This window comes from Motacilla alba, chromosome 26 (genome assembly GCF_015832195.1).
Source record: "Motacilla alba alba isolate MOTALB_02 chromosome 26, Motacilla_alba_V1.0_pri, whole genome shotgun sequence".
In the NCBI taxonomy this organism is placed as follows: Eukaryota; Metazoa; Chordata; class Aves; order Passeriformes; family Motacillidae; genus Motacilla; species Motacilla alba.
Window position 1 is genome coordinate 3,532,303 of NC_052041.1, and position 27,077 is coordinate 3,559,379.

Here is a 27,077-nt window from a genome sequence, read left to right on the forward strand (position 1 = left end):
GCGCTCCCTCGCTCGCTGCCAACCACCACGCCGCTCCCTGGAGACGGGGAATTGTTGGGGTTTTAATTTATTTATTTTTTTTTTCCTCCCCCTCCCTGCTTTTACCTCGCTTGCCACAGCGCAAGGAGCAGGCGGGCAGGCAGAGCGGCTCGGGATCATCATCATCATCATCATCGTCACGATGTATAATTCATCTCGCAGCTTCGCCCGCCTGCTGCGCCCACCGGCAGAGCCCCCTCGGGGCCGGAGCAGGTGTGGGGCCGGGGGCTTGGAGGGGTCGAAGCCCCTCGCTGTGGGGTGGGAGCAGCCCCAGGACCCCCATCCCTGTGCGGGTCCGGGCGTGTGCCCCCCCCGTGCCTAAATATACCCATGATTACACAATCGATCCGTAATTATCCAGTCCACCCGTGGGGATCCGTGGGTTTCTGTGTCCCTACACGGTCAAGGATGGGATTCGCGCCGAGGAAATCGCTGCACGGCCGGATTTTGGGATGGTCGGGCTGGCGCGGGTGGTCCCCGACCCTCCGCGAGGCGAGGACGGGGATTCCTCCCAGTGACGGAGCGGAGGTGACGGCGTGGTCGCCTTTTGGTCACCCTCGGGTTTTTGGGTGTGCCCGAGCCCCCTTTGGCCGCGGCTGCCCCCGAGGGGCTCAGGTTTGCCCCAGGGGGCTCCCCCAGCGCCTTTCCCGGCCGTTCTCGGGAGCTCCGTGCCGGCGGAGTGACGCGAGGGGAGGTGACAGGGACACCCCGGGACCCCCCCGAGGTGTGGGGGACGCGGCGCTGCCCCAGTGTGAGGGGTACCCGTGCTGGGGGGGCTTCACGAGGGACCCTCCGGCCCCTCCCAGCTCCAGCCCGGCCCTGTTAATGGTGCCGGGAGATCAGCGGGCGCCGAGGATGGCCGCAGGTTAATGGGCTGCAATTAGAGAAAAGTAATTAAGGCATTAGTGTCTCTATTGATTGGAGAAGCTCCCGCGGCCCGGGCTGTGCGCCGGCAGGAGGGGGCCCGAGGGTGGCGTGTCGCTTCCCCTCGCCCAGTTTGTCCCAGTTTGGGGGCGAGAAAGAATGAATGGAAGGATGGATGGATGGATGGAGGGAAATCCAGGGCAGGAGATGAGCCCCGTGCCAGAGGAGGGAGGGGGACCTGCCCTTTGTCCCCCGCCCCGGGGCTCCGCCAGGGTCACTCTGCAGGTGACAAGGACAGCGGTGCTGCCAACGCACCGGGACAGCAGCGACAGCACTCGGAGGGAAGGCCGCTCTGAGGAATCCCTTGGATATTCCCAGCTCCAGCAGGGAAAACTCAGCCGTGGGAATGGGCAACAGGCTGGAGCTGCCTCCCGGAGGAGGAGGAGGAAGGAACCCGGCATCGGCCCGGTCCTGTCCCCCCAGAGGTTGGGGACGATGCGGGTGTCACCGCTGGGCCATCAAAGTGCCACCGAGCACGTCGGGCCGGATCGATCCCGAGGATCAGCTCGGTCCCGCCGCCGCTCCGGGAGGGACAAAATCCCTGCGGGAATGCTGGAAGAAGCCCGTGGAGAGGCTCAGACCTTGGGCTTGGTGCTTCCAGCGGGCAGCGGGAATGGGCAACTGGGGATTGGAGGAACCCCCGATGGAATTTCTGCACCAGGAGCCAATCGCAATTCCACAATTCCACAATTCCACAATTCTACAATTCCATCCTTCCTTGGGGCACGGACAGAGCGTGGCTGGTGCCTCCATCGCGCTGGGAATGTCTCTCCTGGGCAAAAAGTGCTTTTCCCCCTCTCTGCTGTTCCTGGAAATGCTGGGAAGGGGCGGGAGAAGCCCCCGCTGCAGCAGGAAGCACTCAGCCCTTCATCCTCTTAGCCGGGCCCGCCGCAATTACATCTCAATTAACCAAATTACTGCGCCGCTCCCCCTCCTTTCGGCCCCTTCTCCGCCCCGGGAGCCTCTGCCAGGAGCGCTCCGGAGCCTCGGGCAGGAAGGGCTGGGAGAGAGGGATGGATCCCGGCGGGAGCCGCGCTCGGCTGCCAGGAATGGGGGGCTGGGGTCAATCCCACAATTTCTGCGCTGTGGGAGCTTCTCCCCCTGTGCTTCCCGAGGGTTTGGGGGCTGCAAATGGGGCTGGAGAGGATCCAGGGCTGCCCCCGAGCATCCTCCTCTCCTGGCCAGGGAGGGAATTTTGGGAATGCCGAGGACAGGCACAATCCAGGCTCTGGTTCTGGATTGGATCCAGGGCTGATCCAGCTGATCCCTTTCCTGTTTAGGCTGGGAATTTTGGGAATGCTGAGGACAGCCACAATCCAGGCTCTGGTTCTGGAGAGGATCCAGAGCTGATTCAGCGCCGCTCCCTGAGTAACCTCCCTTCCTGGTCAGGTTGGGAATTTTGGGAATGCTGAGAGCCAGCACAATCCAGGCTCTGGTTCTGGAGAGGATCCAGAGCTTCACCTGATCATCCACCTTTCCTGGCCATGGAGGGAATTTTGGGAATGCCGAGGACAGGAAAAACCCAACATCTGATTCAGGATGGGATCCAGAGTATCTTCCTTTCCCGGTCAGGCTGGGAATTTTGGGAATGCCAAGGACCAAGGCTCTGCTGCTTTTCCCTCTTGGAACTCGATGGGAATGACTCTCAGGCTCAGCATGAGTTTTGAACCATGTTTTATTATATGTTTAGTGTTTTCTCTATACAAAAAAATCCAGTCTTTTCTTTTTTTATAGTGATTCCAAAAAAAAAAAAAAAAAGGATATCTGAGTAGTTTGGCCTTCTGTCATCTCTCATGCAGTTGGTTTAGAAGTCCTTAAATTAAACCCTTTTTTTTCCCCTTCTAGTCCATAAATCTCGCCAGAAACTGAATTTTTTACAGCCTCAGCTTTACATTTCTCACTGGAACAGGTGGGGTTAACGCAAAGGTGGTGGCTTTTTTCTTCTCCTTTGTTTCTGTTTTTATTTTTTTTGCTTTTAAAAAAAAGGCAAATGAATACACAGGATACTTGAGACCAGCCGGGAGGTTGGACAGAGAGGACGGATAGATCACGAGATATTTACAAATTAAATTAAAACAAAGCAATCCCAAAACAATACTTCCTGTCGGATGTGAGAGGGAGGAACAGACATTTAAAATGATATTTTGGAGGGAGGATTCCGATCTGGGGGTCTGACATGGGATTTTGGGGGTCTGACATGGAATTTTGGGGGTCTGACATGGGATTTTGGGATGTTGACAAAATTTTGGAGGGTTGACATGGAATTTGGAGGGTGGATATAGAATTTTGGGGGTCTGCCATGGAATTTTGAGGGTTGCCATGGGATTTTGGGTGGTTGACATAAAATTCTGGGGGTCAACACGGGATTTTTGGAATTGACATGGAATTCTGAGGGGTTGACATGGACATTTGGGGGTCTGACAGAATTTTGGGGGGTTAACACAGAATTTCGGGCGTTTGACATGGAATTTGTGGGTCTGACACAGAATTTTGGAGGTTTCACATGGAATTTAAGGGTTTGACATGGAATTTAAGAGTTCGACATGGAGTTTTGGAGGTCTGACATGGAGTTTTGGAGGTCTGACATAGAGTTTTGGAGGTCTGACATAGAGTTTTGGGGTTCGACATGGATTTCAGGTTTTGACATGGAATTTGGGGGTTGACACAGAATTTTGGGGGTCCGGCACGGGGTTTAGACAGCGTCAAACAACCAAACCCCGAGGTGAGGACACGGAGACACGGGCGAGGGGCGCTACTGATGCCGTGGGTGGCGTTGTGAGGACCAGAAAAGCATCGTTACTCTCGTTAATAAAACAGCTTTTAGTGCAAGAAATAGGAGGTGTCTCTTTTTTTTTTTTTTTGTCTTTTTTTGTTTGTTTTTTTTTTTCCTTGATAAGGTTTTGGTTTTTTTATTGCTCAACTGAAATCTTGGTTGCTGCAGGTACACGGAAAGCCTGGGCCAAGGAGGTGACGTCGCAGGTGGCACTCGCGGCTCTGCTGGGACCTGTGCGATGAGGAGAGGGTTTGGGATGTGCCAGGATGGGTGGTGGTGTGGGGATGTGCCAGGAAAAGGTGGTGGCACGGCCAGAACGAGCGCTGTGGTGGCCCTGGGTGGCACTGCCCAGCTCTGCCCTTCTGCCTCCTGGATCTCCCGGATCGTTGATCACACCTGGGTTTGGGATCTGTCACCTCCAGGAAGGCAATGCTGGCAGCAGGGACAGCATGTCCTGTTGGGTTGGGTTTCTCCAAGCAGGATTTCCAAGCAGGGTTTGGACCAAAATTCCAGCTTTTCCCGCTGGTTTTGTGCCTCCAGTTGTGGCGTCACCTCAGGGAGAATGGGAGCAGCCTCCAGATCAGGGAAGAACAGCGATGTCCCCGTATCCTGAATTCCTGGCGTTCCTGTCAGCTGTCCCAGGGCTGGGTGCCAGGGAGGTCCCTGAACTGAGATGGAGCCTGGATTCATCTCCAGGACATGGATGTGGAGTTGGCTCGGAATGTTGTAGGAACAGGACAAATCTACATATTTGGGGTTGAGCTCAGCTCCTGAGACTGCTGGAATTTGGGGTTTGGTGCTGGAACTGGGGGTGTGGCTCTGGAATTTGGGGTCTGGTGCTGGAATTTGGGGTGTGATGCTGGAGTTTTGGGTCTGACTCTTCCCTTTTTATTTCTGAATGAGAAGTTGGGTCCTAATTTAAACTCTTGATGAAGAAAGGGTTCTTTCTTCTGGAGAGCTGGAAGTATTCCCTGCCCCAGAGAGGTTGTGCAGATTCCAGGGAGGGATCAGTGTCCCTGTGGTGGGAATGGGAGCATCCCTGCTAGCCCTGGGGGGTCACCACAGGAATCAGGACAGGAGGTGACCAGGACATCCCCTCTGGAGAGAGGATGGAGCAACCAAGCAGCTCCCAGGGAATGGGATCAGGATCAGGGTGGGGAAGATCCCTCAGCACCACAAATCCTCGTGTGGATTCTCCATCCATCCATCCATCCATCCATCCATCCATCCATCCATCCATCATCCATCCATCCATTCCGCCATCCATCCATCATCCATCCATCATCCATCCATCCATCCCTCCATCCATCCCTCCATCCATCCATCCCTCCATCATCCATCCATCATCCATCCATCCATCCATCCATCCATCCATCCATCCATCCATCCCTCCATCCATCCCTCCATCATCCATCCATCATCCATCCATCCATCCATCCATCATCCATCATCCATCCATCCATCATCCATCCATCCATCCATCCATCCATCCATCCATCCATCCCTCCATCCATCCATCCATCATCCATCCATCATCCCTCCATCCATCCATCATCCATCCATCCATCCATCCATCCCTCCATCATCCATCCATCCATCCATCCATCCATCCATCCATCCATCCATCATCCCTCCATCATCCCTCCATCCATCCATCCATCCATCCATCCATCCATCCATCCATCCATCCATCCATCCATCCATCCATCTCCTGCTCCCAGGATGCTCCCGGGACATGGTGTGGGTTCATCCCAGCCCTGTCTGGTTTTTTGGGAGCTGTGGGGTCACCCTGTGAGCACTGTGGAAGGTTTGGGGTCAGGGTTTTTCTCCCTGTGCAAACCTCAAACTTTACTCAGTGTAGTACGAGATGAGAACCTCGGGATGAGCTTTTAACCTGAATTTTCTTGGGGTTCCGAAACTCCAGGGGGGAGATTTTGAAGGAATGTCAGAATTTTTGCTAAACCTCAGAAATGCTGAGTAATTTTCACACTGAGCTGAGACAGGGCTGTGAGTAACTTACACTGAGTTGTTTGTCCACCTCTGCATCTCCTCCCTCTTCTCATCACTCAAAGTAACCTGGGGAATTCCATGAGGAAATTCGGGATAAGGTTGGGCAGAGTCCAGCTCCTTCCCATTCCTTTTTCCAAAGTGATGCCGAGAGATTTCCTCAGGGATGAGGTGGTTCAGGAATACGGGTTTTCGTGGGAATGGCACATCATGGGCACCCAACACTGACCCACTTCCAGCAATCCCGGCCTGATTCCCGAAGGTTTGGAGGTGTTGGTGGTCCCTGTCAGCAGCAAGGACTGGGAATGCTGGGAAGATCCCAGATCCAGAGGCTGGATTTGTTTCTCATTCCCAGTGGTGCTTGGAAATGGGAGTTGCCCAAATTCAGTTGGGAGTTGGGAATGGGATTGTCCCCATCCCAGGGGCGGTGTCACCTTTGGGAACAATCCCAGGGGTTCTATCACCTTTGGGAATGGGACTGTCCCCATCCCAGGGGTGGTGTCACCTTTGGGAACAATCCCAGGGGTTCTATCACCTTTGGGAATGGGACTGTCCCCATCCCAGGGGCGGTGTCACCTTTGGGAACAATCCCAGGGGTTCTATCACCTTTGGGAATGGGATTGTCCCCATCCCGGGGCGGTGTCACCTTTGGCCTGGGCGGGGTGTTTGCCTTAAAGCTGGATGAAATTCTGGGAGTTGCTATCCTGAACGGGATGGGTGGATGGACTGGGATTGGGGCGTGGCTGTGTCCACACTGAGGGTCACAACGGGGCTGTCCCTGCCAGGGGACACGGCTGGAGGGTCCTGGCAGGGGGTGACAGATGAGGGACATCCCTGGGACAGCTCCCCCAGCTCTATGAGGGGGCTCTGCCTCTTGACCCTGACCTAAACCCTGGAATTCCTTTGCCGTTGGTTTCATGGAACAATTCGGGTGGGAAGGGACCTTTTAAGGTCACCAAATCCAACCCCACGAGCTCCATCTTCACCCCACGTTTGACCTATCAGAGAAGACGACCAAGATAAATGATAATTATTATTTTAAGGAAGGCATTTGCATTGGATTAATTTGCATCCATCTCTCCTGTCGGCCCAGTCTGGGCTCTTCCCGGGATCCATCGGGATGTGGCAAAGTCCCTCTTCACAATCCGTAGCAGTGGAGTATCCCTGTCACCGACATGTCTCCAGAGCAGAAAGAATAACTGCACGAATCCTGTTGCATCCCATCCAAAAAACCTCCATCCTCCTCAGAAAAAAAAGAAAAAAAAACACAAAAAACAAAAGGAAAATCCATCCAAAAATCCATCTTTTCCGAAGGAAACCCCATCTCTCTCTCTCTCTCTCTCTCTCTCTTCGCAAAGGTACCTTTGGTTTCAAAAGTGCAGGAGGTGGGAGGATTCACGGGACGCAGTCCATCAGGAATCCCTGCCTTCTACCCTGATCCGTGCTGGGAGAGCTGGGAACGCTCCCAGGTATCCCATTCCTGCTGCTCAGGCGGATCCGAGGCCGTCGGGGGCGCAGAAGCGGAGTGGGAAGAGCATCCTTGGAGTGACTCCCCGGCAAGTCCCAAGCTGTGTAAGGCATGTGAGGGAGCGCTCAGGGGGGTCGCTGAAATCCTGGGAGTCTCCAGGCGGGATGGGGGTCCCACGGTGGCTTGGCTGAGTGCTGGAGGGGGGAAAGGCCACTGTCAGAAAAGAGGAGGGAGTTTGGTGGGAAAACAGCGTCCGTCCGGCTCATCCCGGTGCCCGTGGAGGTGTGGGTTCCAGTCCGGTGTTCCTTCCTCATGGCGTGGCCCTGAATCCTTCAGGGAATCCTCCCCCTGATCGCGGGGATTTTTTCCATCCTCAGCAGCTTGCTTGGATTATTTTTTCCTTCATCATTCTGGTCTCCTCACCCTATTCTGATCCCGCTCCTGCTTCCAGGCCCTCTTTGCTACATTGGATTAATGGAGTTGCCTTGGGAAGAAAGCAGGCGTGGGGTGGGGGGTGGCGTCCCCCAAAATCCCTACAAAGTGAAATTAAACCCAAAAAGGCTTTTCTGCAGTGCTGTTACCCCGGGCTTGGCAGGGGAGAGGCTCTTCCCTGTCCTTCCACAAATCCCAAAAGTTCCTCCACAACCTCTTCTCCTCCCGGGATGCTCCGGAGGTCAGTGGGAATGGGGGATGAGCTCCCTGTGGGTTTTCCCAGCCTCAGCAAGGACGAATCCCGGTGCTGAGGGAGGCGGTGGGGACCTGCTCTTCCCTGCATAGGTCTTTTTCAGGAAGGAGGGTTTTTTGGGAGAGGTTATGGGCAAGGTGCTGCCGTGAGGATGGACGGCTCAATAATCCGGTGTTTTCACCCCAAAATCCACCCCTTTCCTCCTGCCATGCCTTTGCTCTACCCAGGCCCCTCTCACCCCTCTTCCCTCCCCAAAATTCTTTGATTTCTTTCCCCCTTCCCCTCTGATCCAGAACCTTCCTGGAAAAATTCAACACAAAAAGTTGGAGCTCCCTCCTAAAAGAACAAAAAAAGCCTCGGGGAGCCGAGCCCAACACGGGGCCCCTCCGGACTGGCCCTGAGGCAGCCCCAAAACTGGGGAGCAACCCCAACATTGGGGAGCAACACCAAAACTGAGGAGCAGCCCTGAAAACTGGGGAGCAACCCCAAAACTGGGGAGCAACACCAAAACTGAGGAGCAGCCCCGAAATAAGGAGCAACCCTGACACTGAGGAGCAGCCCCAAAATGGGGGAGCAACCCCAAAACTGGGGAGCAGCCCCAAAACTGGGGAGCAGCTTGAGCATCTTCTCCCCTCCAGCCGCTCCAGCTCAGCCCCGATTCCCGCTCCGGCTCCCGCCCCGCGCGTCCTTTGCCGTTGGCTCGTTTGCTAAGGATAAATGGCATCGGCGGCCGCCTGGGCTGCCTCGTTGGTTGGAATATTTTTCTTTTTTTTCCCCCTTTTTTTTTGGTATTTTTTTGCTATTTTTAATTTTTTTCTCTATTTTTTTTTTTGTTTTTTTTGTTTGTTTCGTTTTGTTTTGTTTTTTCAGTCTTTGCTCGATTCCCTTTCCTGTCGGAGGCAGCGGTGGCGGCGGCTGCCGGCGGAACCCCCGGCCGCTCCGAACCCCTCGGGCTGTGGGTGTTTTTCCCGGCGTTTCTGCTATGCCAAGGAATAAATGGCATTGACGGGGGACGTGGCCTCGGAGCTCTCGTTGCCCTCGGTCTCCTCTTTGTCCTTCTTGACCGTGTACTGGCCGATGAAGGAGCCGTCCTCGTTGAACTGGCCCTCGCCCCCTTCTCCGTAGTCCACCAAGCTGTCGTCGCTCTCCTGCTGCTTTATCGTCCCGTCCAGCGAGGTCTGGCTGTTGGGAAGAGGTTTGTTGTCTTCATCGCTGGCAGCAGAAGACAGACAGACACGGCAAGGGTTGAGACACGGGGCTGAAAACCTTCCCCCGAGGGATGGAGATCCTAAATCAATCCGCAGCGGGAATGCGGCTCGGCAGAGCCCTGAGTAATGGGGGGGTTGTCCGGGTGTTGGGGGGTGTGGGAGGTGAAGGTGGTTGGGATCTCTGAACACCCAATTTTGTGATTTTTCAGCTCGGAAATTGAATTTCTCAACCTCACTTTCCTCATCTCAAATTTCTTAAGCTTCTATTCCCTCGTCTTGATTCCTCTCCCTTTAATTTCTTAATCATAATTTCTAAATCTCAATTTCTTAACCTCAATTTCTTAACCTTGATTTTTTACGCTCAATTTTTTACCCTCAAGTTCTTCCTCTCAGTTTCTTCCTCTCACTTTCTTACTCTCAAATTTCTTACTCTCAGTTTCTAAATCTCCGGTTTTTAACCTCAATTCATTACTCTCAGTTTCTCGCTCCCAATTTCTAAATCTCAGTTTCTCAGTCTCAGGTTTTTAACCTCGATTTCTTGCCCTAGATTTCTTAACCTCAATACTCCACCCAAAACTCGGATCAATGGGGCTGGATGAACATCAGGAATATTCATCCCTTAGAATTTTTTTTCTTTCTCAGTGTTTTAGTCCCCCCTTGGTAACCTGGTTGAGTGGTTTGTCCCCAGATTTCCTTGAGAAAACTGTTTTTCCTTGGAAAAACACATTTTTTTCTTGGAAAACATGGTTTTACCTTGAAAAAAAATGCAGCTTTTCCTTGGAAAAATGCAGTTATTTTCTTGGAAACCACAGTTTTTCCTTGGGAAAAACCACATGCAATGGGGAGCCTTGCGAGGGGACACTTTTAGGATGCCAAGTTTTGTGCAGCTTCCAAAACTCCTGGGAATTTCCCTTTCCCAGTTTATTTCTGGGCATTTTTCCTTGCTCAGTCTGGGTTTTTCTCCCTTTCACTAAAAGCCAGGTCACTTAAAAATAAAGAATTTGACCCAAAAGGGAAAAATAGCACTTAAAAGAATTCCTTTTCACCAAAATCTAACCGGGGAAAAGCTGTTTTTCCTTGGAGGGCAGGGATTGGTATCCCATAAATTGAGATATTTTGGGAAGGATGAGAGCGGATTGCTCTAAATTGATATAAAAATTAATTTTTATATCAACAATTCCTTAGTTCATGCAAATTCTGTCATATTCCTGAAATATTTGTCCTCCCACATCCACTCCTGTCTTTTTCCAGTTGTTTTTTTTTTTTTAACTTGGGATCTGCCAGGCTCGCTCAAAACCATTCCTTTATTTTCCTTAAAATTGGTGAAAATATAGGAATTTTTTTTTTCACTTTGCTTGGGCTCTTGAGCAGGGCAAGGCATTTATTCTGCCTCATTCCACGGGATTAATTCTGCCTCATTCCATGGGATCCATCAGCTCCCTGAAGTGGGAGAGGAATTTAGGATCCCACCGTGCCCTTCCTTGGATCAGCGCTTCGGGAATTCCATAACACAACCCCAATATTGCAGACTTCCCGTAAACTTGGCATCGCAACAAAAACATCAATTTGTTAGCTCTGGAAGCAGCTTTTTTTTTGAGGGAAAAGGAGGAATAATTCAGTGAGGAAGCAGGACTGGTTAGAAAGCCCCAAAAACACGGAGTAGAGAGCGGCAAAACGCAGGTCCTCGATTCCCAACGCCCCTTCCCAAATTTTGGGCGGCAGCTCAAGCTGAATCTGGAGCTGGATCGTCCCTAACGGGCGGGGTTTGCGGCACCAAATTCCTGCCGGGAATGCATTCCCAGGGAATTCCTGCTGGTTTTACCTCTCTCCAGGACCGTTTATCCCGTTAGCGCGTTAGGAGGGAGCGGCGGTTTTCCGTCAGCTCCTGATGGGATCTAACCCTGTTAAAATGGATTTCTGGGAGCGCAGCTGAACCAGGCGTTAGGAAACCGGAGTGCCCAGATGGGAATCACATGGGAAAGGCTCTCCTGAATCCCATAAATCATCAGGAAGAAGGGGAGGCTGGAGTCGGGGGGAGGATTTTCAGGACTAAGAGTGGGCAGTTGGACAGGATCCAGCAGTTTTGGCTCATGTCCCTTGTCCCCATCCCCTGGGACACACTTTTTCTTGGAAAACAACAGTTTTTCCTTGAAAAAGCCCAGTTTTCCCTTGAAAATCCCGTTTTCCCTTGAAAATCCACAGTTTTTCCCTTGAAAAATCCCACGTGCATTCCCAAGTTCAATCCTGCTCCATCAGGAGGGATCAGCAGCTGGAGCTGAGGGGCCTGGCTGGATTTGGGGGGTGCACCCAGCCCACGGAGCAATTCCAAGCAGGATCTGAGCCTCCGGAAGCGCCGATGGCAGCGGGAATTAGAGGGATCTTGTTTAATGTGTTAGGCAGGGATGTGGGAATGGGGACGGGGGAGTTTTGGCCGTGAAGAAATCAACGGGAGGAAGGAAGGAAGGAAGGAAAATAAAATTCCAAAAAAAGCGGAATGTGCCGGACTTCTGGCAGCACGAGGTCCTACCTTTCAAGAGACCTTCACGGTCCATGTGGATAGACCAGGTGAAAAGGAGGAGAAGGAATGGGAATAAAACAGAGAGAAGCAGAAAGAGCCTGATCAGAGAGAGAAATGAGGAGGTTCTGCATTCACAGGGGCAGTGCTACGACCCAAAAAATAAAAAAAACAGGAATTGTCGCCTCGTTATACCAAATGGAGCCGGGAGAGCCGTTCCAGGCGGGATCAGCCTCCTTGGAAGCCATCCCAGCATGGAAAGAGCCATCCAAGAAGGGCTGGGTGGTGTCCAGGGGACAGTGGTGGCTCTGGGGAGCCGCGCGCTGCAGGACAAGGGTGGCTGGGTTCACCCCAGCGTCCTGCTGGGATTCCTTGGAATGGCCCTATGGATAAACCTGCTCCTTCCCAGAGCTTTTCCAGAGCTTTCCTCCCTCACGAGGCTCCTGGGACAGTTCTGTGTCCTCCCCTCTCGCTGCCTGCCGAGGTCTCCCCTCCTCATGTGGCACTGCCTGTACCATGTCACCTGTGCCCTTTTCCTGGAAATCCTGACTGGGAATCTGGAGCCTAAATCCACTCGGCTTCCCCGTCCCGGCACCCGGAGTTTCCAGCTGCCTCCCCAGGGGCAGCACAGAACATTTGGTATAATGAGGCACCGGCACTGGCATGGAACGCTGTCCATGGATAATGGTCCTGGCTCGGGAAGGAGCTTCCCTGCTTGGGAGCACCATTATCCTGGGATCGGAGCGGAGAGGTGTGACGGGGTCTCGGGATGAGGAGCGTGGAGAGTGGCATGCACAGGGCGCTGGGGACGTGAGGGTGACGAGGGCACAGCAGCCATGCCATGGGGAGGAGGGGGCGGGAGCCGGGATGGGCTCAATTCCTGCCCTTCCCTGAAATCCTAAATGCTGCCCCTCCCGGAGCCCGGCCCCGCAACCAGCCCCGAGCTCAACCAGCCAACAGCTCCAGCCTCCGGCTTCACCTTCCCTTCTGCCTCCCAGAGGGAAACCTCCTGGAATTCTCCCAGGAATCCTGGTGTTCCTCAGGAGGAGGGGGCAAAGTTGGTGGGTTTGTGGGTTGCAGGTTTTTTTTTTTGGTCGTTCTTATTAGATTGGGGTTTTTCCCCCCCTTTATTTAGCCCATAAAACTCCATGGAATCCATCCCAGAGTTTTATTATCCTCCTGCCTTTCCCTTGGAAACTTTGGGAATGGGGTTGTCCATAAAAGTCAGAGCTCCAGCTGAGCAGAAGGATGAAGGATTCATCCCAATCCTTCCCCTTGCCTGGGAGGACACACCCCTTGGATGGTGCCAGGGGATTTCTGCCAGCCATTCCAAGAGTTTGGAATTCCCTTCGGAGTGGGAAGGTGCTTGGCCATGGATTTGCCTTGGGAATGGTGGATGGGGCCAGGAGGGGGTGGCTGGATCTCCCTCTGTGGGCTCTGGAGAAACAGAGCTGGGAAATCCAGGAATGCTGCCAGAAGCTCGGCCTGGGAATCCCTGTGGGAATCCCTGTGGGAATCCCTGTGGGAATGGGGGGTTCAGGCTCCCCACAAACCACCCCACAAGTCTGGGAAGCACGAGACTCCCTATCCTGATTGGAATCACCGTTTGGGGCCAGGCTGTGTCCTGGTTATGGCTCATCCCCGTGCCAGGAGTGCCCCACAAAATCCTGCCTTGGGAAGGGATGGGTCTGACCCCAAAACCTGCGGCAGGACCGGGCTGGGCTCGTTCCTCCTCTGCTGCTTTCCCTGTCCCAGCCTGGAATGAGAAGGGAGCATCCCAAAAATTCACAGGTGGAATTTTTGGCCACCCCTGGAATGCTGAGTGGCAGGGAGGGGAGGAGGGTGTTGGCCCTGGGTGTTGTTCAGGACGCTGAGGAATGCCAGCTTTTCCCTGCAACATCCTGCTTGTATTCCATGTTTTTTGGGAGTCTGGAGAGCTTCATGGAATCCTCTGGAATAAAAAAAAATCCCTCTGAAATGGAGTTTCTGTGCCTCTGATGAAATAAATGTGAACCCTAGTCCTGTTCCATTTGTGTTTCTGGTTCATTTATTTCCCCTAAATCCTCTGGCAGAATCCATTTTTATTCCATTCCTTCCTGAATCCCAAACCCATTCTTCCCATGCTGGGAATAACACGGGATTCAATCAACTGCTGGTTTAAATGAGGAGGAAAAATTCCCGCTGGGTTTTGGCTCCAGCTCAGGTGGGAAAAGGAATTTTAATTCTTTAAGGAATTCAAATTAAAATGTCCCAAATCCCTTCAGCTGCCAGGTGAGCCCTGACAGCAGGACCTGCTCCTGCTCCCGGGGGATCACGGAGAGCTGGGAATGCTTGGGAAGCTCCTGTCCCTTTCTGACACATCCCGGGAGATTTCCTGGAGGGAAAAAGGCTCTGCTGCTCTTGAAGGGTGACATTTGCACGCAAAGAGCGGGATGGAGCCGGGGCAGTCACAGAGGTTCCAGCTGAATCCCTGCTGGAGCCCCCAGGGGGGTTTTTAGGATGGCGTGGGGCTGGAGCACAGGCAGACCCCAAATCACTCCCCTTTCCTGCTGCCAGGGGTGATCCCTACAGAGCTTTGGGTGTTTCTCCCATGGATATTCCTTTATGGGAAGGACAGGGGCCGAGCTGCGGGGTGAGACTGCAGAACTGCCCTCAGGCTGCTGCAGAATTTGGGGTTTTGGGGTGTTTTGGGGGGTTTTACTTGCCAGGAGTTCTATTAAGGTTGTTCTGCTCCTGGTGGGAGCTGATCCCAGAATCCCAGCTCTGCCCAGCTGGATCCCAATGGAACTTTGGACGCTTCTCCTTTAGGATACTCCAGAAATACCCTCAGGCTGCTACAAAGTCTGGAGTTTTGGGGTGATTTTTTTGGATTTTACGTGTTAGAAGCTCCATTCAGGTCTCTCTTCTCCTGGTGGGAGCTGTCCCAGGGAGCTGATCCCAGAATCTCAGCTCAGCCCAGCCTGATCCCGATGGAATTTTGGGCATTTCCCATTTAGGATACTCCAGAAATACCCTCAGGCTGCTACAGACTCCGTTTTTGGGGGTGTTTTTTTGGATTTTATGTGTCAGAAGTTCCCTTAAGGTTGGTTTAGTCCTGCTGGGAGCTGTCCAAGGTCGCTGATTCCAGAATCCCAGGAAAAGGAGGTGGAACCCCACAACCTGGCGGCTCCGGCAGCATTTCAGGAGCCGTTTCCTTCAGGAATTACAGCGGGAAGGCGGCAGGAGGAGGAAAGGGGGGACAGGGATCGTTCCGGGGGAATTTGTGGCACCACGGGGTGGGGGAGGGGGCTGTGATGGTGGGGGAGGGGCTGATGGGGGGGTCGGACATTCCATGGGGTCCCTACCTGTAGTCGAAGGATCCATCCTCCACGTTCTTGTCCTCGGGATTGAGGTGCTCGTCCTTGTTGTCCCGCACTGCGAAGGAGCAGAGCCCCACCCCAGTTAAACCAGTAAGGATCGGAGGGTTTGGGAATGGGGAGGAACTGGGGAAGGGTCCTGGGGGGTCCCTGAGGGGGAACAGCTCGGAGAGGTGAAAACAGCACCAAGGAGAGCTTGGGAAGGGTTACAAAGGGGTTACAAAGGGGTTACAAAGGGTTTGTGAGGGGTGTAAAAAGGGTTGCAAAGGGATTGCCCTCACCTGGGTGTTTCCCAGGACTGGATGATCCCCAAGGATCTTGGAGCTGTTTAACCCTTGGGAATGCCCATTCCCACTCTCACCTGGCTATTTCCCAGGACTGGATGATTCCCAAGGATCCGGGACCTATTCAACCCTTGGGAATGCCCATTCCCACTCTCACTTGGCTGTTTCCCAGGACTGGATAATTCCCAAGGATCCTGGACCTGTTTAACCCTTGGGAATGCCCAATCCCACTCTCACCTGGGTGTTTCCCAGGACTGGATGATTCCCAAGGATCCTGGTCCTGTTTAACCCTTGGGAATGCCCATTCCCACTCTCACCTGGCTGTTTCCCAGGACTGGATGATCCCCAAGGATCCCGGACCTGTTTAACCCTTGGGAATGCCCATTCCCACTCTCACCTGGCTGTTTCCCAGGACTGGATGATCCCCAAGATTCCCGGACTTGTTTAAATTTTGGGAATGGCCTTTCCCACCTCTCACCTGGATATTCCCAGGACTGGATTATGCTAAACACCTTTAAACGTTGGGATTTCCCATTCCCACTCTCGTCTGGATATTCCCCACCACTGGATGTTCCCAAACAATCCCAGACCCATGGAAATCCTGGGAATGGCCATTCCAGTCCTCACCTGGATACTTCCCGCCGCGGCTCCTCTTGATGAAGCAGACGATGAGGAGGATGAGCACCAGGAGGGCGATGGCGCACATGAGGCCGATGAACCAGCCCTGCGTGGCGATGTCCACCTGGTTCTTGGTGTAGGCTGCGGAAAAAGGGGAAAATATTCCTAAGGAACGGAGCCAACCGTGCAGGGAATGGAGGAAGAGGAATTCAGGGCGCTGGTTCGGGAATTTTCTTTGGTTTGGGCGTGTCTGGGTGTGTGGTTGAAGTCGTAGCGCAGGGATTTGTGGTTTTTTGACATTTTTGGTGGTTTCTTGGGGGATTTTTGGTGCTTTATTGGTGATTTTTGGGTGGGTTTTTATGGGTTTTTCTGGTGTTTTATTGGTGGTTTTTGGGTGGGTTTTTGTGGGTTTTTCTGGTGTTTTCTTGGTGGGTTTTGATGCTTTATTGATGATTTTTTGGTGTTTTTTTGTGGCATTTTCTTGGTGGTTTTTTGGGGTTTTTTTTGTGGAGTTTTTTGGTGGGGTTTTTTGGTGGTTTTTTCCCAATGTTTTGATTGGTTTTGCTGTTTTATTTATGTTTTTGATGGGTTTTTTTCTGTTTTTTGGGGGGGGTTGGGTGTTTTTTGGCGGGCTTTTGGTATTTTTTTGGTGATTTTTTTTTCCTTTTTTTTTTTTTTTTCCTTTTATGGTGGAAATAAAATCAGTTTTATCAGGAACCACAAACAGCGAAGGGCCCCAATGGAAAGGAAAACCTGGGAAAAGGGAATTGCAAAAAAAGGCGAAGGAAGCTGGGGAAGGGATTCGATGGAATTTGCTGCCTCTGAAAACTGCCCTGGGTGCAGGAAGATCCAAGAGGAACATTCCCAAGTCCTCCTGCCCAGGGAATCTTGCTGGATCAGGGAATTGCTGAGTTCTGAGGGTTCGTTGGAAGCCTTGAACTGGGATGAACTGGGATGAACTGGGATGAACTGGTGTCCCTGCAGAGGTGACAGAGGTGGCTCTTCTGCCACCACCACTCACCTCCTGCTGCCTCTGGGGTGACCGAGGGTCTCAGGGCTGGGGGGGGCCTGGTGGAAGCCCCCCAAGATCTGGGAACAAGTGGGAACTCCTTGGAATGCCAACAGGAATGCCATGGATCCAACCCTGGTGTCCACGGATTTTGGGCAGCCTCAGTGGATTGGGGAACTGCTGAGCCCAGAGGGTTCATTGGCAGCCTTGAACTGGGATGAACTGGGATGAACCGGGATGAACTGGGATGAATTGGAGCGTAGAGGGGTCTGATAGCTCCAAGTGCTTTCTCCTGGAGCAAATTCCTGCTTCCAGCACCTTCCCAAGGTTCCTGCCTGTTTATAGGGTTCATTCCAAGCCTGTTCCCATCCTCCAGCTCCCGTGTCCTCCCTGCCATTCCCTGACTCCCGCCTCACAGCTCTCCCACACAGTCAGACAGACAAATCCATGGCCTAAAAATAGCTCCAAGGCTGCCTTTTCCAGCCTCTCCTTGGAATTCAGCGAGGCAGAGGAGAAAATAACCTTCAGCAGGGCGGAGAGGCTGGATTTATCCAAGCTGAGGGAAAACCGAGGCGTTCCTGGTGGGAATGTGGGAGAACCAGGGTGACTGGGATGGGATTGGGAGTGGAGGTGTGCAGGAGATCCTGAAAATCCTGAAGATCCTGAAAATCTGGCGAGGAAAAAGAGGGATAAAGAAAGCAGGGTCAACCCTCCCTTAATGTGTTCAGAGAGAAAGGATCTTGGAAGAGGGGCAGCGAAGGGAAAAATGGGTTGGGTTGGCAAAAATTCCTGACCCACAAAATTCCAGGGACCAAACAAACAAACTGTGCTTGTTCCACTGGAACTGAGCCCACAAGAAGGAGTGCTGTCCTCAGGATGAAATGCGGGGAATTGCAGGTGCACCATGACAAGGAAATTTGGATTAAAGAGGAGAATGACACAGAGGAGAATCTCTGGTCACGAAGTGGTGCTGAACCCGGAATGTTTTATGGATTTTGGGCAGCACCAAGAGGGGAAGAAGCTGCCTGATGGTTCCTTTGGTTCCAATGCTGCCAAATCCCACATTTCCTCGATCCCAGCCTGAATTCCAGAGTCCTGAAGGATGTGCATTTAGATGGAGAGAATGAGATGACGACAAAGAAATGGATTCAATAATCCGAGTGCTGGGGAAGGGAAGGGGAAGGAAGCTCTGCTGGAAAGCCTGGAGATGGAAAAATTCCATGGACAGCGATGGGATGTTTCCAGGGAAAAACAAGGAAATCTTCAAAATATGAAATTCCAGAGAAGCCTGAGAGGTGGAGGGGGGGTTGGAGCAGGGTTTGTAAAGGAGGGAGGATTTTAAACCCCGAGTCCCGAGGAGATCTCACAGGAGGATGGGGGCACTGCCTGTAGGTAAGGGAAAAATTCCCATCCTTCCTAAAAAAGGAGGATAAATCCACCCTTCCTTAAAAAGGAGGATAAATCCATCCATCCCCAAAAAGCAACACTTGAGGACCAAATCAAAGTCCCTGCAAAGATGGATTTGGAGTAAACGATGGACTGTCAGGAAGGAAAGTTTGAAGCCTGTGGCTGTCCCAGGGGATTTTTGTGATTTGATTTAAGGTGAGGCCATCCTCAAGGGAAAATGGAAAGCAGCTGCGGGATCCGACAGGTCCTGATTGGAATTGCAGCTGCAGAGCCTTTTAAAAAAATAATTAATGATAATTTTGCTGCAGAATATTCGTTAGCTCAGAGTCATCACTGATGTGCCAGGAGCAGAGCTCAGCTCCACCGAGGTTTTTTCTTGGATTGCAAAAGAAATCTTTGGGTGTGAAAAGTCCCCTCTGGCTTGAGCCCTGTGTGATCCTATTCCCAGAATCCCAGGATCACAGAGGGTTGAAAATCCCTGGGGGATCATCGAGTCCAGGCTGTGCCCGATCCCCACCCTGAGCACTCAGTGCCACCTCCAGGTGACACCTCCAGGGACGGGCACTCCAAACCCCCCTGGGCAGCCCCTTCCAGCCCTTTCCATGAGGAAATTCCTGCTCATCTCCAGCCTGAGCCTCCCCAGCCCAGCCTGAGGCTGTTCCCTCTCCTCCTGTCCCTGTTCCCTGGGAGAAGATCCCAAATCCCCCCCGGCTGTGCCCTCCTGGCAGGGAGTTGTGCAGAGCCAGAAATTCCCCCTGAGCCTCCTTTGCTCCAGGCTGAGCCCCTTCCCAGCTCCCTCGGGATTCTCCAAACCCTTCCCAGCTCCCTCAGGACCCTGCAAACCCTTCCCCACCCCCATTCCCTTCCCTGGACACTCTTCCCAGTGTTTGGACAAGCTGAGAAACCCATTTCTTTCTTTATTTATTTAAAATTTAGCAGCCTTCCTTCTCTACTCCTCTATTTTTGTCGTTTCCAAGTGCCCTTTGCTCCTGGGAGGAATTTTTTTGGCTTAACGAGCTGCCAGTTAATCAAGAATGAAATCAGAACTCAGCCTCCTGCAGGGGAATATTTCTTATTTATCTGCCCCCAGCCTGAAGAAACCTTTAGAACAACGATTTACAAGACATGAAAAAAAAAAAAGCCAACCCAAAACCCCTAAAACTGCTCGGTTCCTTTTTATCCAAAGCATTCCTGATGCCACGGGGTTGTCAGTGGGGGTCTGGCACTTGTGTCAGCAGCATCCAGCCAGGAGAGAAATGGATGTGGAGCGTTTATTCCTGCAGGGAAGGCGACAGCTCCGTGCATCCCACAGGGCTCAGGTCAGCACCAGCCTCAATCCTGGGGATAAAGGTGGCTCCATCCCTTATTCTCCATGAAAATATCAGTAGGAACCTCTCAATTATGGAAAATATATGCAGAGTCTTCCCAGCAGGAATTGGCCAAGGATATTGTGCTTTTTTTTGCTGGTTTTTTAATGATGCCCGGCCACTTGCTGTCGCCTCCATCACCCCATGGATCCAAAAGGGGGGGAAAAGCAGGAGAGGAAGGAAAAGAGGCGGGTCCAGGTTGGGATTGGTTTTCCAGAGGGATAAAATGATTATTCAGAGGGATAAAATCGTTATCCATAGGGATAACTCCCACGGGAGGGCAGGAGCTGACGGAGATTTCGGACTCGGAAAGATCCGGAAAGAGAAACAAAATTGGGGATTTAACTCAAAACTGAAGCTGTGCTGGGAGGGATCTGGGTCCAAAATCAGCTCTAATGGGACCAGAATATTCCAGGGGCTGCCGTGCCATGGATCAATTCCGTCCCAGAGCAGTCTGGGGACAGAGCCGAGGGCAGCCCTAGCTGGGGAATGTCAGCGTTGTGCAGGGTTGGACACTCCAGAACCACCTGGATGTGGCACCTGGGGACATGGTGGCCTTGGCAGTGCCAGGGAATGGTGGGATTCAATGATGGCAGAGGCTTTTCCGAGGTAAATTCCATGGAAAATCAGCAGCTGCCATCTGTCCCTGCCAGGGAGTTACTGGATGATATTCCAGATTTTCTGACAATTTCGGCCGCGCACAGGGGGTGTGGGGAGCTCTGCTCCCCAGTTCCCACAGCTCTCTCTCTTTGAGATTCCCATTTTCCTTTTGCCATTCCCGGCAGAGCCCAGAAATTGCCAGAGCTTCCCATCCCACAGCTGGAGCTGAGCAAAGCCATTTTAATTCCTTGGGAATCCCCACCTCTGCCTAGAACACGGTCAGGGAGGCTGCTCCAGTATTTGCTGCTCCGTGGAATTCCAGCAGAGTGGAATTGACAGGAGCTGTGCACAGATCCCTTTGGAAAAGCCCCGGGTGGATACAAAGGGAATTAGGGCTGTTTGGATTTACTGGGAATCGTCGGGAGGGAGCGGCGGAATTTACAAATGTACGAAGCTCCTGTGGGACAAAGGAGGGAGCGTCTGGAGCCGGGTGGGAAACGGGGGAATCCACAGCCAGGAAAATGTGGAAACCACACGGATACAAAGCCTGGAAAACTCCACACAAAGTGCCAGAGGAAACATCCCAGGAGTATGGAAACCCCTAGGGATACTCTTGTGCCAACACCTCATTCCCACTCCCAATCCTGCATCCCGTCAGTGACACCTCATTGTCCCCCCGAGTCCCAACGGGCACGAAGGGGCCGCAAGCCGAGGCTGTGACAACGTGAACGCGCTCTCCTCCCTTTCCTTCATTCCAAGGAATCCCCATCCTGAGGATCCCCATCCAAAGGATCCCCACCATGAGGGATCCCCCATCCCGAGGATCCCCATCCAAAAGGATCCCCACCATGAGGGATCCCCGTCCTGAGGATCCCCATCCAAAAGGATCCCCATCCAAAAGGATCCCCATCACGAGGGATCCCCATCCTGAGGGATCCCCATCCAAAGGATCCCCATCACGAGGGATCCCCATCCTGAGGCATCCCCATCCAAAGGAATCACTATCCAAAGGGATCTCCATCTTGAGGGATCCCCATCCAAAGAGATCCTCATCCAAAGGGATCTCCATCCTTTCCTGGGATTCTCGTCCTCCATGCAACACCGAGCAACCCCTGAGTTGTGGGCGGTGGGATGAGGGATTTCCATGCAGCCATGGCCAAAGCACCATGGGGATGGTGGGGCCATGCCGGGGCCATGCTGGGGACACGCCGGGGACACTCTGGGGACACGCGGCCGACGCCTGTCTCACCTGAGCTGGTGGTAAAGGTAATGTACGAGTGCTCGCTGGGGTGGGACCATATGGGGAACACCCACAGCTTGTACATCATCCCCGGCGTCAGATCCGCCAGCTGCACCGAGGACGGGCCCTGAGCCTTAACGGGGATTGATTTCTCTGTCTTGTTACCTGGGGAACAGAAACCGCACATCAAACCCCGCCCGGACACCCCGCGGGGACACCGGGGACACTGCGGCCCAGGCGCGGGGCTGGCCCTGTGGGCTGGCCAGGAATGACGTGGCTCCTGGGGCAGGGAGCTGCTGTTTGGGGTCGGTACTGAGCCAAGGAGCTGCTGTTTGGGGTCGGTACTGAGACAAGGAGCTGCTGGTTTAGGGTTGGTACCAAAGCCAAGGAGCTGACAGTTTAGGGTCGGTACTGAGCCAAGGAGCTGCTGGTTTGGGGTCATTTCCTGAGCCAAGGAGCTGCTGTTTGGGGTCATTTCCTGAGCCAAGGAGCTGCAGGTTTGGGGTCATTTCCTGAGCCAGGGAGCTGCAGGTTTGGGGTCGGTACTGAGTCAAGGAACTGCTGGTTTGAGGTCGTGATACTGCAGGCAAGGCACTGTGAAATCCCTGAGACTGAATTGGAATAATGCTGCTCCAGGGACAAGGAGCTGCTTACTTGGGATCTTTCCTTGAGCCAAGGAGCTGCTGGTTTGGGGTCACTGCCCTGGGGACAAGGAGCTGCTGGGGTCGTTACCCACTGAGAATTGTGGCTTTGAGATTTTGTTCCTTTAAATGCCACCAAAAAGGGGTGGGCTACCACAGCTGTCCAGAAAGGGCTGAAATCTTCAAGATTTCCTTCCTCAGCCAAATCCTGAAGAGGGAATCCCAAGGGATTGATGCTGCTGCATGGATTCAGCACCTTGGCTTGCTTCTTGTGCTTCCCAGTGACTGGGAAAAACTAGGGGTGGGTTGGGAGCTGGGATATTTGGGATTTAGGGCCTGGCAAGCTCATGCATATCCTGAAATATGGGAATTTTGGAGACCAGGCACTGGTTTTGCACAAGGAATCGTTTCAAGGACAATTCAAGGTCATCTCCTAAGGGAAGCTGGAATGGCAGGAGGGGTTTCCTGCCCGGAATTACGATTTCAGGGTCTCCAGACCGGCACAGCAGCGGATACAAGGGCCGGGAAATAAACTCGGGGATGAGCAGCAGCCGGCACTGCCTCTCCAGAAACTCCAAACCAACCAACAAGACAAAAACCTCTCCCTAAACCGGCACCAAACCCAGAGATCCCGGCTCTGCTTCCAGCCCAGGACGGAGCCGTACAACGCTAAGGAACACCGAGGAGGAGGTTTGGGATCTTAGAGGATTCTGCCAACTCCAGGTTCAGGAATCCCATCTTCCAAATTCCCATCAATTTCATTTTCCTCTCTGTTTTCCACCTCTTCCCATTGACCTCAACGTTCCCAAAGATCATCAATCCTCACGGCCGTCAGCGCACGGAGAGGGAACCCCTGGAGAACCACCTCTGATCTACCCCAACCGCCACAACCGTCATCATTCCCCCTCTATTTTTTTTCCAAGACGGCCATGGAATCATGGAATTAAATCCAAGGAAAGGGCGGGAGCTGGCAGGATCTCTAAGGGCAGCGCCACCCCGTAGAGTCCCCACGCGATCTGATGCTTACTGGTGATATACTTAACCACAAAGTCAGTTCCTGCCGAGAAATTGTGGCTCCAGGTGATGTTTGCCCAGTTACTGTTTGCCATGGCTCTGATGTCCCATATGGACGATCCATTGGCGGCTGGGGGACAGGTTAGAACACGAGTTAGTCTTTAGTGGGGTTAGGCCCGGCTCAGAGGTCAAAGCTCGTGAAAATCACGAAAACCTGACAGAAACCCTACAAAACCTGGCAAAAACCTTACAAAACCTCAAAAAACCATTAAAAAGCTGTACCAAAACCACAGAAAACCTCAAAAAAAATTTAAAAATGGTACAAAACCTTATAGAATGTCATAAAAACACGTGTCATAAAAAGCTTTAAAAAGCACTACAAGCACCTTACAAAAAATGCCACAAAATCCTTACAAAATCCATAAAAAAAGACCTTACAAAAACATTATGAAACCTCATAAAAACACATAGGCATCACAAAAGCCTTAAAAATCCTTACAAAATCCTCACAAAAACCTTACAGAAACATCACAAAAATCTTTAAAGACTTCTAAAAACTTTACAAAATCCTTACAAAATCCTCACAAGTTCCTTACAAAAACCTCACAAAAAAACCTTACGAAATCCTCACGAAAACCTTACAAAAACCTCACAAAAACCTCAAAAAATCCTTACAAAATCATTACATAAACCTGGATCGAGCACTTTGGTCGCAGCCTAAACATGAACAAACCTCAGCCTAAGACTGGATGGATTCTTTCCAAGATTCCCAACATTTCTAGGGAATTTTGGGGGTGTTTAAACCCAACGGCACTCGACTCATCCTGGAATTCTTCCGGGGCACATCCCTGAGGATCTGAGCCAGCGGGGAAACCTCGTCCCGGAATTCCTGCACGGATGAGCACGGATCCAGTGCTGGGAGTGGCAGGGAATTGTCACTTTGCCGTGGCCCCAGTGGGACAACGAGGTCGATCGTGTGTGAGGCTGGAGTTAAGGGATCTCGACGTTGCTTGGGATGAGTCCTGTTCCTACAGGAGTGGGAGCCAATCCCGCACTTTAGTGGGGTTTTAAGGGACAGCAGAGAAGTGACACCTTGGGGTTTTGTTGTCATTTTTCCTCGAGATGTTTCAATGTTTTGATGCCATAAATCTGGGATCGACTGCCACAATCCCTTGGGAGAAGCCAATTTTGGGGTTTTTAGGGCACTGCAAGGACCCGGCGCTGTGGGGTAACCTGGAATCCCTTAAATTCCAGCATGGGTTGGATGGGGACACTGCAGATTCCCCCTGCAGAAATTTTTTGTGCCTTTAAAGCATTTTAAACTTATTTTATGCAAAAATTAGGGAGAAATGCCTTTGAACTCAGTCATGGAATCATCTCAGACTCGTCTGAGCAGGAAGGGACCCTAAAACTCTTCTCATTCCACTCCCAATCCACATTTCCCACTATCCCAGGCTGCTCCAAACCCCATCCAACTTTTTAATGCTGATTTCATTCCCTTTTTAGCTCAACTTAGTTTTTGAACAACCCTAATTATTTATAAACCGTCAATTCTGTTATCCTGGCATTTCAAACCCAGATAAATCCTTCCAGATTTATCCCTCAAACACATCCAGGAGGGAAGATTTCCCCACCAGAGCCGAGTTTGATTCTCCTGATGGTACGAGAGGACCTGGGAAACGCCCGGCACAGAGATGCTGTTGGAACTCCCACCCTTCCCCGGCGTTCCCGGGGGCTCCGGCAGCGCAGGGAGCAGCGGGATAAACCCAAGGACTCGGATAAATCCTGACAGGTCTCCTTGCTAACAGCTGAGGTGCTAAATCCGAGCTGACATCTCCTGCAGGAGCACCAGAACCCGTTTGTAACAGCTCTGAACACCAGATCACACTCTGGGGGGAATTTGTAGGGTTTTCCAACTCTTCTCAAACCACATCCGGTATCACCACACCCCCAGCAGGGCTGGGCTGTTCCTTGGTGGCACAGAACCCTCCAAATTCTTCCAAAACACTGGGATTCTGCAGAACCCTCCAAATTCCAACTGGTGCACCCAGATTCCACAGAACCCTCCAAATTCCAACTGGTGCACCCAGATTTCACAGAACCCTCCAAATTCCAACTGGTGCACCCAGATTTCACAGAACCCTCCAAATTCTCACTGGTACACTGAGATTCCACAGAACCCTACAAATCCCAGCTTGTACTCCCAGATTCCACAGAACCCTCCAAATTCCAACTGGTGCACCCAAATTCTGCAGAACCCTCCAAATTCCCACTGGTACACTGAGATTCCACAGAATCCACCAAATTCCAACTGGTGCACCCAGATTCCACAGAATCCTCCAAATTCCAACTTGTGCACCCAGATTCCACAGAATCCTCCAAATTCCAACTTGTGCACCCAGATTCTGCAGAACCCTCCAAATTCCCACTGGTGCACCCAGATTCTGCAGAACCCTCCAAATTCCAACTGGTGCACCCAGATTTCACAGAACTCTCCAAATTCTCACTAGTACACTGAGATTCTACAGAATCCACCAAATTCCCACTGGTACAGTGAGATTCCACAGAACCCTCCAAATTCCAACTGGTACACCCAGATTCTGCAGAACCCCCCAAATTCCCACTCGTACTCCCAGATTCCCATGCTAGAGCCATGGGATGGCTCTGACTTTCCCGTAATCCCAAGGAATCGAGGTGGGGAAGGGTCCCAGTAGGGTTAGAGAGGGGTTAGAGGAGAAGGAAAGCTCAGTACCCAACTCGTGCCTGGTGGTGGCTGCCGGAGCCCTCTCGGCAGCGGCGCTGGTGCTGGCGGCGGTGCTGGCGGCGGTGCTGGTGGTGGTTGTGGTGGTTGTGGTGGTGGTTGTTGTGGTTGTGGTGTCGGTGGTGGTTGGGGTGGTTGTAGGACTGGTTGTAGGACTGATTGTAGGACTGATTGTAGGACTGGTTTCAGGAGTGGTTTCAGGAGTGGTTTCAGGAGTGGTTTCTGGACTGGTTTCCTCCACTGCGGTTGGAGGCGGCCCAGTTGCCTCTGGGAGAGGGAAACACCGGCTTTGTACCTGAGGTGGCGCCTCCTGGGCACTGCCCTCCCCGGAGAAGCACGACACGGAGCAAATCCCACCAGGAACGCACCACTGGATCCCTTTTCCTGCCCCTGGCCCCATGCAGGGATGGTCTGGGCTGATCCCAGGGACTGGGAGAGGTGCAGGAGCAAATCCCACAGGGAATGCTGGGCTGAGCCCCTTTTTCCTGTCCCTGGCCCCACGCAGGGATGGCCTGAGCCCATCCCAGGTGCAGGAGCAAATCCCACTGGGAACACAGGGCTGAGCCCCTTTTCCTACCCCTGTCCCCCTGAGCCCATCCCAGGGGCTGGGGCAAATCCCACTGGGAATGCATGGCCGGACCCCTTTTCCTGCCCCTGTCCCCATGCAAGAGTGTCCTGAATCCATCCCAGGATTTGGGATGATTTGGGAGAGGTGCAGGAGTAAATCCCACAGGGAACACAGGGCTGAGCCCCTTTTCCTACTCCTGTCCCCCTGAGCCTGTCCCAGGGGCTGGGAGAGGTGCTGGGGCTGCTCCTGTTCCCCCATTTCGATCCCGATCCCAATCCCAATCCCAATCCCAATCCCAGTCACAGGCCTCAAGGGGCTGTTTGTCCTCCATCACCCTCCTGGGATAAACCAGCACGGCCAGCCTGGGGAAATGCAGCTGAGGGGACACTCAGGTTTATCCTCACCCCCTTGTCCCATAGCATTCCAGGAAATGGGATTTAGCTCAAGGAAAACGCACTATTCCCATTAATTCCATGAATCCAGCTGCCCCTGGGCTACACCTCCAGCATTTTTGGGGCTGCCAGCTCAGCCTGCAGCTTCCCAGCTTTTCCCAGCCTGGAGAAGGAGCAGCTTTGGGAGGGATGGAGCCCGGG

General features: G+C 52.6%; 1 protein-coding gene across 16 annotated transcripts in view; it reads right to left on the reverse strand.

The window, feature by feature from the left end:
• Positions 1–8,671: 8,671 nt before the first annotated feature.
• Positions 8,672–27,077, reverse strand: part of NFASC (neurofascin) — a 73,265-nt gene continuing 54,859 nt past the window's right edge. For 6 of the 16 annotated variants that reach the window (XM_038162192.1, XM_038162190.1, XM_038162189.1 and 3 more), the window contains 7 exons: positions 25,908–26,183; positions 23,169–23,285; positions 21,510–21,665; positions 15,887–16,018; positions 14,964–15,033; positions 11,632–11,643; positions 8,672–9,108 (listed from right to left, as the gene is read on the reverse strand). In XM_038162192.1, coding sequence (XP_038018120.1) covers positions 8,877–9,108; positions 11,632–11,643; positions 14,964–15,033; positions 15,887–16,018; positions 21,510–21,665; positions 23,169–23,285; positions 25,908–26,183 — 995 coding nt within the window. In that variant the 3' untranslated portion in view covers positions 8,672–8,876. The remainder of the gene's footprint in view (positions 9,109–11,631; positions 11,644–14,963; positions 15,034–15,886; positions 16,019–21,509; positions 21,666–23,168; positions 23,286–25,907; positions 26,184–27,077) is intronic. The other 10 variants (XM_038162201.1, XM_038162199.1, XM_038162196.1 and 7 more) reach the window with 2 other exon arrangements.